Source organism: Ostrea edulis, chromosome 4 (assembly GCF_947568905.1).
Source record: "Ostrea edulis chromosome 4, xbOstEdul1.1, whole genome shotgun sequence".
NCBI classification, from domain to species: Eukaryota; Metazoa; Mollusca; class Bivalvia; order Ostreida; family Ostreidae; genus Ostrea; species Ostrea edulis.
The window spans coordinates 90320884-90334848 of record NC_079167.1 but is presented as its reverse complement, the minus strand read 5'-3'; the positions used below and the strand labels follow the sequence as shown (position 1 = coordinate 90334848).

The 13965-nt window shown below is 34.3% G+C and overlaps 1 protein-coding gene across 4 annotated transcripts in view; it reads left to right on the top strand.

The window, feature by feature from the left end:
* LOC125669385 (grainyhead-like protein 1 homolog) overlaps positions 1–3249 on the top strand; it is a 50321-nt gene extending 47072 nt beyond the window's left edge. For all 4 annotated transcript variants that reach the window (XM_048903845.2, XM_048903843.2, XM_048903841.2 and 1 more), the window contains 3 exons: positions 1190–1275; positions 1362–1426; positions 2548–3249. In XM_048903845.2, the coding sequence (XP_048759802.1) occupies positions 1190–1275; positions 1362–1426; positions 2548–2686 (290 nt within the window). In that variant the 3' untranslated portion in view covers positions 2687–3249. The remainder of the gene's footprint in view (positions 1–1189; positions 1276–1361; positions 1427–2547) is intronic.
* Positions 3250–13965: the final 10716 nt, after the last annotated feature.

Below are 13965 nucleotides of genomic sequence, written 5' to 3'. Positions count from 1 at the left end.
ATTGTTTATTGACTCTTTGAGCCTTACGGCTTATCAGCATAATACATATTTCAAAATATAAACAAAATGCTGTATACAATATGAAAAGTGGAGTGAATATTAGAGGACGAACATGCATGAAGAGAGTTATAAGTCGAGTTTACATATCTATTAGACGATAGTTTGGCTAGATCGCAAGAGTAAAGCACTTTTTTGAAAATTTACTCAGATTACAGAGTTGTTTTCTATTTTGGATTGACATCAGTTGTACAATTTAAACATAGAAGCATGGGGTCAGGAAACTTTTTAATACACGCAGATCTGATGTTTTTATACAATGGACACATTAAAGTAAAATGATATTCGTACTCTATTTCATTTAAGGAGGTACTCTACATCGTCATAATGGCTGACTTCCTTTTAAAACATGGATGAAAATATGAGTATCAGCAATATTTGTCTATTAATTGAAAAAATTCTCGCCTAGCTGAGTAGCTCAGTAGGGGTTAGCACGTTGACTGCTGAACTGTAGATCGCGTGTTCGAATCCAGCAGGGTTTTTAAATTCTTCTCAGATTGCTTTCAACTAAAACTGCATTTTTTGACTAAATAAAGTAAATTTGAAAGTTTTTAATTTCAAAATATTGTTGTACATATCGTCCACTTTTCATCCATATCAAATTTCTCTGGTGTAGCATACATCCTTAATTAAATTTCAAAATTCATACAATCGATCTTGTCTTTCTGTGTCATCATATCTGCCTTGTTCTATTTTCTAAGCCGGTGATCGGATACTTTTGTAATACATATGTACATAAAATGATGGTTTATGCCATTGGTTGTTTTGTTACGCCAAATCAACTTAATTAGTAGATTATCATCCGGGGTCACAAAAACATATTGGGCGGGTAGGAGGATTTTATTTATTTTTTTATTTCCCGAGAGAAAAAAATTAATGACAAAAGGCATCACACAAAGTGTTAATCAAGTTAACATTCAAAGAATCGTTGGTAGAAGATATAAAACCAACATTCTGTGACTTTAATCAATCACTCATGTCATTGGGAAGCAAGTTTGTTTGAAATTGTAATTTTTGCGAAAATAAAAGAAATCGGGTGGGCCCCTTTTTTGAGGGGCGGACAGGGATGATAATCTATCAATTTTAATTGGCCTTTTAATTGTAATTTTATGCGCAATACTTTATATTCTAGTGTTGCTGTATGTGAGAGAGCGCCACGAGTCCGTATTTACTGCGCTGATGCTGCGACAACCGACCTTGCACGGGTTCTTGCAAGCTGTAAGTTCTGTGTCATATGTTGTATTTACACCTGCATGTATTGCATAAGATTTGAATATATAACAATCATGCATTCCATATTCCAGGTTGAAGAAAAATATGGAATCCCTACATGCAACGTGAAGATAACATACAAGCGATCAAAAAAAGGGTACGCCAAATTTTGTGATCTAAGCATTGCGTCATTAAAGACATAGGGTCTAAAATATTGGTAAAATTTTACATGTTCCAAAAAGGTGGCGAAATTAAACATCATTACTCGAAAATCACAAAAAGTTCTTACAAACACATTGGATACGATAGTAATTACAAAATAATTCCCTGTTCTCATTTGCCTAAACTGGTACCCTGTTGACCACATCTCTAAATGTTTGTGTGTAGCCACCAATCAGCGGGGTACCAGTTTAATATATTGTCCTCCAGACAAACATTTTATAAACAGCTAACATGTCAAAATGACTTCAATTTCAAAGCGCTGCAGCTATAGATAACTTATAATTAATATTACAGATTTGTTTTTAGAGTTCTTGCAAAATATTGTGATGTCATTTTTGAGATAAAAGATAGACCCTATGCCTATATGGTATATTCAATGTATAATGATCATGTTTCATATCTAGCAAATGGATGGTGTGATTTTTGAAATCATGGTATCAACTTAATCTGAAATAAGATAATCATTTGCCGCAGATATTTTTTTAGAAAATTTGATTTAAAATAAAATATCAAGGGCGGATAACTCTTCCATAACGTTTCACGTTTGAAAAGATCGACTTCTAATAACTTTCCAGTCATATTAATTTGAACTATTTCACTTTCAACATTATCTAATGATAAACATTTATCTCGATTGAAATAATTCAAAATATTTCAAACTTCTTTGTTATACATTGAATACCTTAAGAAATAAAATTCATTTACCAAAATGCACGAGGGTATGAACTGCGGTGATTCTTGGTGGCATACTTCATGAAGCGCATTGTTGCTTTACGAAAAGTAGGACGGTATGACGTGTTGCACTTCGTAAGCTCATGTATTTGTGTATTTCACAAAATGAAGTTTCTCATATTTACATGGCACTTTCTTTCTATCGAAATTCCCAGCCGTTAGAATCGAAGGACTACATGTACATGTATGTTCATCTGTATTCATACGCGCATTGCTTAGAATTATCATGCATTTAGGAGGAAATGCTGATCAATTACAGTTTGTAGAGACATCAAAGGCAAAAACATTGGAAATGTAAATAAAAGTTTTTATTTTTCATTACAGAATCATTGTCAAAATGGATGACAACATTGTGCGGCATTACTCCCACGAATCCACGTTTACCATCGAAATGAACAAAATCGGCGATAGTGAAGACTACGAAATCATTCTTACGGAAATCGACACGGTGCCGACGTGCTGAGGACATTTGAACTAAAGTGCTCTCCATTTCTTTTGCAATATGATTGTCCTTATCGGATGTAGGCGACGCTCTTATTGTGAAGATTTAAACGAACTAGTCCAAACCTGTATTCCTCCTCGTGACGTTAACATGTTGACCAGTATGTTTTCACATAATCTGCATAATATACATATCATTGGCTGCATCTCATCTCACGTGACATATATGCAATATTTTAACATATCAATGCAATGGCAGATATTGAATACTTCCTTGACTGGAAACATCGTATATAGCCATGACATTTTGACCAAAACGTATCGGGCGATATTGCTTGTTGACATATCAGAATATTTTTATCTGTTACGAACAAGAGATATAATTTTATAGTGTTTTTTTTATTGTTATAAGCATTGTTTCAATTACAATGTGTATTACTGTTGGTTTGTACAACGGATTAATTGTACATATTGCAAAATGAATGTATAGTTAAACTTGTACAACTATAACGATTGTCTCAGATATTTGCTAAGATCTATTGTTTTAAATCTATTGAGAAAAATTAAAAAAAGTAGAAAAATACATCTGAATGTCTTATATTTCTAAACCTGAATACTTTAATGTTAACTGATTTTACACCAAATACAGTTTATATTCTGGAAGTTTTGTTGAAAAGAAATTGTTTGAGTCTTGTATTGAATTTACAGCTGTCATAAGACACTAGAATTACTTTTCAACACCCAATAACTTCTTTTACGTGTCTTTCTGATTTAATTGATTTGTTTTTTGTATTTAAAGTACACGGGCAGTAGTATTGGAACATTAAGAAATGCTGTTGGATGAAAATTGACATTGTGTGTAATTGATATTGGAAGCATTCAGATCGGTTATAAACTTGACGAGAAAATGAATAAGTCCGACATAAAACAAATGAAATGTGCTTTAGCTCTGGCTTACATTGGTCAGTACTAGCACTCTTTATAAGCAAAAATTAGTTCACAAGTTTACAATTTTTTAAACCCAACGCGTGCCAACACTCTCCAAAATAAGTTTAATAGTCCTATAATATATGTGCAGTGTATAATCAGTGATCATATTTCCTATTAAAACTCGTGTTTCTATACCCACCGATGTAGAAGAGATTCAGTTAAAAGGAGGTATGATACACCAGAGAAATTTGATATGGATGAAAAGTGCAGGATTAAATTTAAGACTTTCAAATTTAAACTTTTTTGAGTAAAAAATGCCGTTTTAGTAGAAGCAAATATGTCTATATATATATATATATATTTATTTATATATCCCATTTCCATTCTCAATGACTGTGTAGCGTGTGACAACATGGCAAGAATTCCATCGTCATCGAAAGCAATTTTTTTTTTTAAAGACTTGCCTAGATGGTCTAGCGCTGGTTACATGCTGTTGGGAGATTTGTTTCAGCAGGTCGTGAATTCAATCCCCAGGTAGGCGGAAGTGGGTATCCATATAAAATAAAGTGAAATTATATATATATCCAATAATAATAAAAATCAAGAAACACAAAACTCAAATAAAAATAACATTTCACTGTGAAATGTTATTCGAGTTTTGTGTTTCTTGACTTTTATTATGTTCCCCAAACAAAGTTTGGGAACATATTGGTTTTACTCTGTTTCTTATTATTATTATTATTTTTCTTTCTTTCTTCTTGGGACTTTTTTGTCCACGAGTGTTCTCAGAAACTACTCAAGAGATCAATATGAAACCTTTTTAGGATGATAGTATAGCATATGTAGATGTGCGGAACGAATGTCATTTTGTCTGAAAATGCATGCATGTGCATGCACGTGCATTGGATTTTTTGTTTACAGACTTTGGAATCAGTCTAACTTTTTTATTTTTCAATGAAATCGTTTCCTATTTATATGGTAGGTATAACATGGGACCCTTAACTGTTTGTCATCGTCAAAATTTCAATTCTGCACGCGTATGCACGTGTGCTTCAATTTGATTGGATAATACAAAAGCGTTTATAACATTCATGCCAATTAAGGAAATTTAATGATATTTACAGGATAGGTAGACATGCCAAATATCTACAGATCGATGTAATAAAAATTGCAAACGCGCATGCTCACGCACGTGTATTGTCTTTTGAAGGTTCAATTCTTTCAATGACCCTAACTTTTTTGTTTTTTGTCAAAATCTTTTCAAACTTGTATTGTATATGTATCTTGATATTCTTAACAAAAGTGTATAGTCATAATTACCATCCGGCACGTGCATGCACGTGTGCTAAATTCTGATTGGACGATTTTCAAATCGCCATAACTTTCTTGTAAATAATTGAAACAATATGAAATTTATACTGTAAGTATATCTATCAAATGCCTATTGAATGACATCAACATTGATGCTCAGTCATACTCACGTGCGCGTGTATGCACGTGCATAGCTTTTCTTTCATTTTTCGGGTACTAAAATGGCTATAACTATTGAATTAAAAACTGAAATGAATTCAAATTTACCCTGAGGATCTATGATATGAATGTCTATGAAATGGTGTCAACAATTGTCCATTATCAAAATCGCGTGCGCTTGAATGCGCGTGCATTGTAATTTTTGACGTCTAAATTTAAGTATTGTTCTATAACATTTTGAGATTGCAATGAATAGGTTTGAAAAGTAGGTTGCAGGTATGTTTTGGGCCTCTCAATTTATTAATAGTCTCAAAATCACTTCCCTGCACGCGCATGCACGTGCGCTTAATTCTGATTGGACGATTTTGAAATCCCAATAACTTTCTTAAGAGTGAAGCAATCGATACCAAATTCATATAGTAAGTATATTGTTCAAATGTCTATTGATTAGCATCAACAAAATTGCTGTGTCGTACTCACGCGCACGTGTATGCACGTGCATTGATTTCGGTCTTTGTAGTTTTGAGTTGCCGTTAATTTCTCGTTATTCATTGAACTGTTGTGAAACTTCTCTTGTACTCATATGGTAAGACTTCTAATGTATCGAGATGGTCGAATTATTTATATGCACGTACGTGCACGTGCACAAAACTCTCATATCTTTATAACTGATTTGAACTAGTATGAAATGGACTGAACGTTATAATATACTTATATATTCACATACTACACAGTTTGCAATGGTCAAAACAACTTGTACTGAAATAAATGTCACCACTTACTAAATGGGGGAATGTTTGGGGAACATCTGTAACGGTCCCCGTTACAATAAGTACTAGTTATTGGATGTATTTACTGTATCAAATACTGAATTCTTTTTACAAACTATATATATATATATATATATATATATATATATATATATATATATATAACCTCTGATGGGTATACGTCACAGGCATTACACGTGCATTCATTATTGTATCCCTTCCTGTAAAATATTGCATATAATTTAGACCTCGTTTTCAGTGTACCTGTATACTTCGTGACACCTGTAATCTTACCTTGACCTTTATCTGCCTCCGCCTCCTACACGGGTTAGATTTCACTCCAGCAATGCGGATGGATATTAAATATCCGTAACCTTGTCGGGATGGATACATTTGATCTTGTTTAGAACACGCTAATTCTATGTACGCTAATCCAATTTCATTCTCTTAAGAGAAGTTGACAGGCATAGCCTATAACCTGGATGTAGGTCGCGAGGCTATACCACTTCTCTAAAGAGAATAATCCAATTTATCAACGCCATGAATAGAATTGTTTATTATTTTGAGATACCTCTGTGAAACAACATATATGTATTGACCTTGCTCGGAGCTCCATATAAAATGAATACAACACACTATCATATTGCCCAACAGCCAGTCGTACGTGCAGGACATCGCCATTCATTTTGTATAATTACAAGTAACACAAAAACCGATTACTTTGCTTTTAGCTTTGTACAAATTGTAAATACTAAGAAAATTGTGCATGAAAATATTGTAACTCGACAACATATACATGTACATATTGTACATATTCTCCCGCAAAAAACATGCACCAGGACCGGTGTAACATTAAATAGTGACCCCGTTGAAAAACGAACCCAGGGGTAATTTTTCAACGGATGTTTAATCAATTTTCAACGTTGAAAATTGACCCAGACCATTACCAAGCGTGAAATTTTGACCCTAGTTAAAATTGACCCTTAGATATCATTTCTGGTGGGGCCAAATTTCAACATTGAAAAAATGACCCTAAATGTACAGTCCATATCTCGAACAAGTGGTGGGGTCGTATTTCAACATTGAAAAAATGACCGCTAGATATACACAATGTTACTTTGCATTCCATCTCAGTCAGATAGTAGGGGTCATTTTTTAACATTGAAAGAATGTCCCAACTGTACAAAATTTTCTGCAAAGTCCATATTTCGGTCAAGAGGTGGGGTCATATTTCAACATTGAAAAATGACCCCGAATATTTAAAAATGCTTTTGTGCAATCCATATCTCAGTCAGGTAGAAGGGGGTCATATTTGGCCCCAAATGTACAAAAGTTTTCTATAGAGTCCTTATCTCGGTAATATTTCAACATTAAAAATTGACCCCAACTATACATGTTTCTTTACATTATGTATGTAACATTTAAGTAGCCGTTGAAAATTACTGATCAGTTTTCAACGACCGCTTTCGGTCAAAATTTAATGTTAGATTTTGATTGGGGTCAACTTTTAACGTTAAGAAATGCCTCTTGAGATCGTTTTTCAACGGGGTCACTATTTAAAGTTTCAATTGTACACCGGTCAGGGAAAAACTAGAGATAAAATGATGATATTTACCAATGACAAACTCTAGAAAACCTGTGTCCGCTGCAAAATGACACTGGATGTAGGGGGGTTGCGAACGGACCTCACAAAATACTATTAATATAAACACAATACATGTATACACAGGCTTTCAAGCGGGCCCTATTTTCCTTATTTTTCTACAACAGCCCTTATCTTCCTTATTTGAGCTTTAGAATCCTAAAAAAGCCCCAATTTTTTGTTGAAGTTCCTACATTTTCAAATTTTGAAAGTTTTAATAAATTTGACATAAAGTAAGTGTTGGAATTTATTAAATTTAGTCTAAGTATACTTTCAGAAAATGAATATGTTGGTTAAATGTACATCTCAGAAGACATCTTGATGGTTATCAGCTATATTCAGCAATGATTGTGAGCCATGGGAGTCCACCTGAATTATCTCATGGTTTGTGCTGAATGCCGAATACGGCTGTTGATGACCACTGGTATAATCTTCTGAGTGGGTAATTAGTTTTTAGGTCATCTGAGTAAACTCAGGTAACCTATTGCAATTGGTTTTCGTCCGTCGTCGTGCGTTAACAATTGAACATTTTTAATTTCTTAATAACTGCCAGTCCAATTCTTTTCAAATTTGGTATGAAGCATCATCGGGACAAGGGGGACATAAATTGTAAAGTTCAGGACTCCAGCACCCCTCCGGCCCTAGGGGTGGGACAAATACTGCTAAAAACTGACCAATTTTCAAAAATCTTCTTCTCAAGAAGCACATAGATGTAAGAAAAACTAAATGCATAGTGATGTAGAGCGGGAAGGCCTCTACCAAAATTGTAAATTTCATGATCCCCAGGGTAGGGGTTTTGACTCCAGGGCGGGGCAAATCTTGTTATATAGTGTTTATGTGTAAAACACTTAAATTACATCTTCTTTAATGCTATAGATACTAAATTGAAAGTAAATCGATATTTAGAAAGAAGAGGTAGTCCTTCACCAAAATTGTAAATTTGATTATTCCAGGGGTAGGGGTTTTGGTATCAGGGTGGGGCCAAAATGGTCAGTTATTAAGTTTGTGAACAATATACATTTTTAACTTCTTCTTGATAACTATCATTCCAATTCTTTTCAAATTTGGTACATGTATGAAACATGTTTGGAACAAGGGGAACATAAATTGCAAATTTCAGGATTTCTGCACCCCTGGGGCCTTAGGGGCAGGGCAAAAACTGCCCAAAAATGACAAATTTTCAAAAACCTTCTTCTCAAGAACCACACACGTGTAAGAAAAACTAAATGCATAATGATATAAAACAGGAAGACCTCTACCAAAATTGTAAATTTCATGATCCCCGGGGTAGGGGTTATCACCCCCAGGGCAGGGCCTAACTTGTTATATATTGTTTATGTATAAAACACTTAAATAAAATTTTCTTTAGTGCTTTTGAAACTAAATTGAAACTAAATGTGTAGAGCAGGTAGTCTTTTACCAAAATTGTAAATTTGATTTTCCCCAGAGTAAGGGTTTGACCCCAGGGTAGGGCCAAACTTAGTATATAGTATTTATGTGTAAGTTTGCTGATACTGTATAAAATCTTAATGCATACTTGGGAATAGCAGAAAAGGATGTACAAAAAAATGGTGAATTTCACAACCCAGGGTTATGACTTTGGGATGAGTCCAAATTAGTCATATCTTTTGATGTTTTGATGCTAATACACCTATTATTTAAAGCCTTTCATCAGTGTATGCACTTTTGAGGGCAATGAAGTTTTAAGAACACATCTTGTTTTATACTGTTGCTGAACATTAGAATTTAGCTTAGATATTTAGAACAGGAATTTTTTTTCTAGATTTCATAGCCCATGGAAGTAGTGATACTTTTTCACTAGTATTCTGGTGACCGATAAGGCCTGTGGGCCTCTTGTTGTATTATTGCTCTTGCAAATGGTGAGTTAAACATTTTTTCTTTCCTATTGATTTGTAAATTTAACCCTTATTTTTGTCTAAAAAGCCCTTAAAAATCCTTAAAAGACCCTTATTTTTGGCAAAATGTCACTTGAAAGCCTATATACATTAAAATGTGAAACTTTGCAGGACGGCAGCTAGAAGTGAATAATTTAACCAATCGTAACTACTCGTTCCGATTGTAATTTAACAAAACCTTCTCTTAAAAAAACCCCCCAAGTAAGCAATATATTGGTCAAAACCTGAATACCATTCATGGATCATGCCACTGTACAGGCTATACCATTTTAAATACACATAGTGAATACAACATTTTCCCGCTATACTATTGAAACGCAGGACAATATAATCTTTGCAGTTTTATTCACCCAAGAAAAACCAGATCCCCCGACTATAAAATCCGATGGGGGTATGGATTTTCGAGAGTTAATAAAACTTTACATGGCCCTCACTATCATGCAATCAATGAATATTGACTGTAGAGATGACATCTCCCGAAGTTTCTTTCATATTAATGGAAACTGTGGAGTTTTGTTTTGAAAACAAATGTCTTTTTCCCCCTCAACCTCGTTAGTCATTACTAATATTTCAGCGGCTGAAAAATTTGGACATCGTTTCATAGACATCTTAATCTTTTGACACGGATTTATCTGAACACATGGACTTCGTAGTCGCTCTGTAGTCACAAGTAAATGTATTCGAATATTTGTAGACACGAAAGCAGTGGTGGATAAAATTTCTTCACGTTTTTGCCTTTGGTAGTTTTCGTACTTTTTTCCCCCCATTCACTTATTGGCTTGTTCACGCAGAAACACTTTCGCGCCCAGGATAGATATTCGAACACGCGTTTTGTTCGATTAATGCGACGTTCGTTACAAGTTTGCACAAATATTACCTGTGTCTACCTATCCATCAACGCCCTCGTTTACGGAATATCTTTTATTTTTGTATTCAGTGTGTTATTTTGTTAAATAAAAAATGTGCGACGTTGCGAACTTCTTACGAACAATCTTATCATTGTTTTATTCTTTATATTTCAAATAAGGCAAGAAAAAATTATTTTCGGAGGAGTGGAACGAGGAAGAAAATAAGAAAAGATTTATCATACTTTTAACATAGACGTTTCTTAAAAAAAAACAACAGCATACAATACTTTCATTTTGTATCACAATTTCTGTAATCAAATGGTTCACACACCGAATGTAAATTTTGCAATACAGAATGAAAGAAAGTAGAGGTGAGCAAGCTCACATAACCCACACTCCAACATTGCTTGACACTGTCTCACATAATGAATGGTAATGCTATGCATTACTGCAAAAACAGGACAGATGGGCTCAAAATTATAAGTTCAATAGCGGCATAATTCCCAGAAAAATGATAGAATCAGAATTTTTCTGAGAATATGCACATCTATACAGTGTGTCCTTATTAACTACAAAGTTTCACGAAATTTCATTGAGCGGTCTTAAAGGAGTTGCGCTGACAAGAACAGGACAGACAGGCTCGAAATTCTAAGTTCAAAAGGGGCATAACTCCCAGAAAAATCATTGAACCAGAATTTCCAGGAAATGTGCACATCTACAAAGTGTGTCCATATTAACTACTGTACAAAGTTTCACGAGATTCTGTTGAGCAGTCTCAGAGGAGTTGTGCTGACAAGAACAAGACAGAGAGGCTCGAAATTCTAAGTTCAAAAGGGACATAACTCCCAGAAAAATGATTGAATCAGAATGTCCTGTGAGTATGCACATCTACACAGTATGTCCTTATTAAATGCAAAGTTTCATGAAATTCTGTTGAGCGGTCTTAAAGGAGTTGCGCTGACAAGAACAGGACAGACAGGCTCGAAATTTTAAGTTCAAAAGGGCATAACTCCAACAAAAATCATTCAACCAAAATTTCTTGGGAATATGCACATCTACACAGTGTGTCCTTATTAATTACAAAGTTTCACGAAATTCTGTTGAGTGGTCTCGGAGGAGTTGCGCTGACAAGAACAGGACAGACAGGCTCGAAATTCTAAGTTCAAAAGGGGCATAACTCCGAGAAAAATAATTGAATCAGAATTTCCTGGGAGTATGCACATCTACAGTGTATCCTTACTAACTACAAAGTTTCACGAAATTCTGTTGAGTGGTCTCAGATCGAGGAGTTACGTTGACAAGAAAGGGACTGACGGACTGGTAAAAAACATTATACCCTCCGCAACTTCGTTAATGATATAATAACGTATAAAATCATAATTTAGAAAAGAAGTGCAATGTTTTAAATCTTATAAATGCATTACATTATCACAAATGAGGAATACCGTAATACCGGTATCATAACTTCCTATTTATATTTTTATATACTTTAATATCTAAATTTACTCAGACGCAGTTAAACTATCATAAAAGAAACGCGGTATTTTACAATGTAACAAGTATTACAACGTCCTAAGATCTATCTTAAAATTTCTTAGAATTAAGATAGTTTTGTGAAACGGCACTGTCGTATTTTATGATTGTCATAAATCAGATCTTAAGAAACTCTTATGATCTATCTTATAACAGATCTTGTATTTCATTGTGTCATGACATACTAGTATGCCAGAAGTGGTGTAAATCTTATGTGGATTCTAAAAAAAATGTAAAGAACTTTAAAAAGGAATTTGAAATCACAAAACTTTTCTCAAATCAACAACATCAAAACGTATGACTTTTCAACATTTAAACAATCATTCCTCACAATAAATCAAATACTAGACTTTTTGACATCATAGAAATTTGCTTCTTCAATAAAAATTATATCTTGTAATCAGTAATTCAAAAAATCACTTTGTTATACATCACTCTGATTCTGTGCACAAGAACAGCTATACTCTGAAGTTGATATTAAAAATATGACAGAGTTCCTCTTTGACAATATCTTCGTAGTCTTTGGTGATCAGGATTTCCGACGGTCTGTTGAATTTCCCATGGGCACAAATTGTTCTCCTTTATTAGCTGACCTGATTTTACATTCTTGCGAGGCAGAATGTATTGAAAACCTTCTACAGGAGTAAACAAAAATTCTTGCTGTGGCATTCGACTCGACATTTAGATATATCAACGACGTTTTATGCAAGAGCTTGTTCTGTGTATAATCAGTTTTTAAATCGAGGTAAGCTACTGACAAACAAGTTGATGGTACAGGGGTTTCAACAGTCTCGATTGAAGTAAGCATTTCGCAAATTCTATGGTCGTTATAACGATCTAGTTCGTCAATACAACCTATCATTGGGTCAAATGCTGTCTGACGTGTTTCATACCGATTGTTAGGCCGTTCTTGGCACACTGATTTTGACTACGAATAACTCCGTTTACCTGAACAGGATATAGGGCTCACGGCGGGTGTGACCGGTCGAAAGGGAATGCTTACTCCTCCTAGGCACCTGATCCCACCTCTGGTGTGTCCAGGGGTCCGTGTTTGCCCAACTATCTATTTTGTATTGCTTGTAAGAGTTATGAGATTGATCACTGTTCGTTATCTTCACCTTTCTGTTAACAATAATCATTTTCATTCATATGTCGATTCGATATATCCCAGTGAACTCAAAATAAAAGAAACCACAGTCTTCCACATCTGCTTCATACTTGGATATTTTATTGAACATAGATATTAACGACAAACTAGCAAGTCAATTTTATGACAAACGGGATGACTCCAGTTTCTCCATCGCCAACTTCCCATATTTATGTAGCCATATTCCATTATCACATGCATGTGGTGTTTAGGTCTCTCAACTGATTCATTGCGCAAGGGTTTGTTTTGCGTATGGTCAGCAGGTTACTGACAAATAAGTTGATGTTATACATGTAGGAGTTTCAACAGTCTCGTCAACATTTTTTTTTTCCGGAAAGCTACATTTCTGTAACTAGCTTTTCAGATGTCAACCAATCAGAATATACTGAATTGCTGAATTATAATTACAATGTAGATTTAAAGGAATTTAAGAATGCAGTGTTTTGAATAGAGAATAGTTATAGCTGGTTCACTATTTGAATGGTGATAAGCTGTAAACTACTTTCAACAGTTTGCCCTTAGAATGATAGCGGGCTATAAAATACTTCATTGCTGATGTCATAATCAAGAAGTGGACAGAAAATGGTTTCAAAATTTGACATATATAAACGAACAGTGTCAAACTAATGCATTTCAAGTGTCAAAGATTATCCTTATAGTTTCACGTGTTGACTGAACCAACTATGTCAGGCTCAAACAATATATAATTTCTTTACAGAAATGGCACCTTGCTTTAAGGACCCTCTATATAATATGGACAAATGTTTTTGGACATTGAAAAAATTATATCGAATAGCTGTCCATATTGAATTTATCTTGACATTTTCAGCGTGGGTACACGTGTGTCATTTTACTCCAGGAAAAATCTTCAAAGACTACGAAGAACTGAGAGATGAACAGAAATCAATATTATTGATTTAAAATGGAAAAGATTTGCAAAAAAAGCATTCAGCAGCTTATCTTGGTCTAATATAATGGGTAAATCTCTTCATTTGATCACAAAGTACTAGTATCATAGGCCAAAGGGCAGATCACTCTTACTGCA